Here is a 3,440-nt window from a genome sequence, read left to right on the forward strand (position 1 = left end):
TGTCGGGTGTGGTGCACGGGAGCAGATAGCGCAATGACCGTGCAGCCGCGCGCCTTCATTGCACGGTGGCAGTGGTGAGTGCCAGGTGACGTAAAAAAGATATATATTCGCAAAGTCTCTACAAAAAGCGCTGGTTGTGAAGCCTACTTTAATATTAAAAATACTATCGCACTTTAGAAAGTCTGTGGAAAATAGCATCGCCGAGCTCTTACAAATGCGGCCTGTGATACTTATATTAATAATACTAATACTATTAATATCGTCTTTACTTTGAAAAGTGTGTGGAAAATAACATCCCAGAGCTCTTACAGAATACCGGTCTGTGAAGTCTACATTAATAATAATAAATATCTCTATTTGAAAAGTGTGCAGAGCTCTTAGAAAATAAAGTGGTTACTGTGCCCGATTTGCAGTACATACGACAGGTTTTGCGCAATAATCAAGTATCTGCTGGCTGTTTGCAGCCAATCGATGCGTTTCGTGCTATGCAGAAATGTTTACCTTACGTCCAATCGCGAGGGCGATAGACGGTCTGATCGTGCAACAGATCCAGTCAGTGTCGCAGGTCGGTCGGTATTGCCCAATCAGGGCGCGAGTTAATCGCGTCACGCATTTGGATATATTTGTAATTTTGGCATAGTTAGGTCGAGTCAGAAAGGTAGGCGCGGTCGGTAGGATGGGAGGAAACTGTATTAGACAGGCCGGGTGTAGCCATGCGAAAAGGCAGGAAAATACAGCAAGAAAGGAACCGGACGGACTTATTGACAGACGGACGGACAGGCTGCAAGTTTAGGTGGCGGGAAATGCAGCTCTCCGCTTGTATCGCTGCGATACTCGCTGCCTTTGAGTCCGCGTCGGCATCGCCTCAGTTTCACTTGAGTCTAGTGGACAAGGAGGACAATGGCCAGGTGCATTACATGGTGGATTGGGTCACGGCGTCAACAGTGAACTCGTCCCGGCTCATAATTGGCACGTCCGCTGACGACCTGAGCTCCACTGTTGATGGCAAACTTGCAGGTTTAGTAACAGAAGCTGCCGGCGAGAATGTGGCGTGCTGGTCTGCGCTGTTGGCCAATCTGGAAGCAGGCTCGACGATTTATTACGCACTCGAGTCGGACTCAACCGCAACAAGTTCACTGGACTTTAATGAACTGTCAAAATCCGATAGCTCCGCGTCGAGCGAGACCATGAGCTTCGCAGTTCCGGACGGAGAGATCACGTGGGCTGTATTTGGTGACATGGGGGCGCCCATGCAGGGACATGCAGCTGCAGTTTCGTTACCAGCTTTGAAGGACGCACTGTCGGCTGATGAAGCGTACAACGGTGTTCTAAACATCGGCGACCTGTCGTACGAACTCACCGGTCCTAATGGACAAAACTATATGGATGAGCTTGAGCCGATTACATCAAAAGTGCCTATGATGACAACCGTCGGCAATGTACGCACTTTATTCCTGGTTTTTGATGGCAAACAGGCTTACTAACTTGCATTACGAACGCTGTTGCAGCATGAATACCAATACGGGTTGTCACCTTCACTTGCTGTCCAGAACTACTACCGTCGGTTCCAAGGAATCACTCTTGGTGCAGGTGCTGCCAGTGGATCAGCCTCGAACGAATTCTACAGCTTTTCGTCGGGACTCCTTCACTTTGTGTTCATCAACACGGAAGTGTACGGCGATGAAGCCTTTGTGGCGCTGCAAGATGATGGCACGTGGAAAGTAGATGAAGCAGCACGAAAAGCGGCAGGAACAGCCCAGGCCAAGTGGCTCGAGTACGATCTAAGTCGTGTAAAGCGCTCCGAGACGCCATACGTGGTCATGTGTGGCCATCGTCCACCGTTTAAGACCCCGAAAGCTCTCAGCGAGCCAGGAAATCGATTCGCAAAGGAGATCGTTCCTCTTATGAGCAAGTACCGAGTGGATCTGTACCTTGCGGGTCATGAACACACCTATTTGATGTTCGAAGCGTCGACTTTCAACGACTTTAACATCCCTCCGATCATCATTAGCGGCAGTCCAGGCAACAACGAGTATATCCGCGAGGAAGCTGAACTTAACATACAAGGCTTTAAGTGGAAGACACTGATCCCTAAGTACGGGTATGGATTCTTGACTGCAACAAAAACTGCATTGGAATGGCAATGGGGCTCTGCAGCTTCGGATGCAACGAATGATCCCTCCAGTGCCACGTGGAAAAAAGAAGACGAAGTGAGCTTCCCGAAGCAGACCATCTCGACTGTGTACACTCCCGCCGGTTCTGCTGTAAGTGAGCCAGTTGACGTAGCTCAAGAACGGACCAGCGCCTCCGGTACGTCCAATATGCTATATACCTTTAAGCTATGTGTCTTAGTAACTTTATATTGTGATGCTCTACAGGAAGTGGAGCTGGTGGCAATAGCGGTGCTGCCAGCACAACGGGAGGCACTGCGGAGGAAACGCCCGGATCCTTAGCACCATCCAGCTCATCTGCAGCGACTGCATCATCAGCTGCTCAACTAAACATGTACTACGTCATCTATGGTGTCATCAGTTTAACTGTAGCCATGTCACTTTAGTGCAAGACAAAAGCTTCCCTGCACAACAACAAAACCGCTGTCTCGAATTCAGTTCACCTTTCATTCAATGCTACATCCAGCACCGGTAGTGGTAGAAGGAAGCCTATGGACTCTGAGTTTCAGCCCAGCAAGGCTGTTTGTCCGACAGAACGTAGAGCAAGTCGTCGCCCGTAATGACTTCAAACGGCTGAGGGTTCACATAGACGTATCCAAATGGCACACTGCGGTCCTTTTCCGGGACTTCGATGCGAGCCTTAGACTCCGTTTCATTGGCAGCATTCATGTACGGGTGGCATCGATACAACCCAATCATCAAAATGTCATCCGACGACAGCAGATAGTGGAAAACGTACTCGAACGAGCGTCCCACGAAATCGAGCGGCACCTCGACAGCAAAAAGCGAGCTGCACTCAAGTTCTGGCTTGGATTTATCACCACGCAAAGTAGCCCACGCCTCGCTCGCACGGGACGTGAACATGAACTCGCCCAGGATTTTCTTGATACGGCCATTGAAAAACTGGTTGATCAGTATACTGTCACACAGCGACGTGCTGTACGTCAAGCCAGACGTAAAAGCAGGAGAGAGGAAGAAGTTGCGCGAGAACGTCTCCGTTGACGAGAACATCGTAAGTTTATCGTCTTCATCAGCACCTGGGAACCAGCCGTTCGCCAATAGATTCTCCGCCACGAAGTGTACACTGGCACGGTTCCCCAATTCAGTGATAACTCGTGGGGCCTTACTCACACCAATGTAGCTCGTGATAAACCTGTGGAGCGCGATAGATTCCTACAAGGTGATAATAACGCAATCGTCAGTGACAGCGTCAATAGGTAAAGTGATAGAGCTACGACGAACCGCATCTTGAAGCAGCTCAGCGCTCCC

General features: G+C 49.7%; 2 protein-coding genes across 2 annotated transcripts; one reads left to right on the forward strand and one right to left on the reverse strand.

Moving 5' to 3' along the window:
- Positions 1–803: 803 nt before the first annotated feature.
- Positions 804–2,338, forward strand: PITG_15518 (uncharacterized protein; the record flags this gene model as incomplete). The annotated part of the gene is made up of 3 exons (XM_002897632.1): positions 804–1,439; positions 1,509–2,264; positions 2,303–2,338. The coding sequence occupies 3 exons, from the start codon at positions 804–806 to the stop codon at positions 2,336–2,338; spliced, it is 1,428 nt and encodes a 475-aa protein (XP_002897678.1).
- Positions 2,339–2,660: 322 nt separating this feature from the next.
- Positions 2,661–3,182, reverse strand: PITG_15519 (uncharacterized protein; the record flags this gene model as incomplete). The annotated part of the gene is made up of 1 exon (XM_002897633.1): positions 2,661–3,182. The coding sequence occupies one exon, from the start codon at positions 3,180–3,182 to the stop codon at positions 2,661–2,663; it is 522 nt and encodes a 173-aa protein (XP_002897679.1).
- Between the last annotated feature and the right edge of the window lie 258 nt (positions 3,183–3,440).

The sequence above is a fragment of the Phytophthora infestans genome, genomic scaffold (assembly GCF_000142945.1).
Source record: "Phytophthora infestans T30-4 supercont1.42 genomic scaffold, whole genome shotgun sequence".
Taxonomy (NCBI): domain Eukaryota; phylum Oomycota; class Peronosporomycetes; order Peronosporales; family Peronosporaceae; genus Phytophthora; species Phytophthora infestans.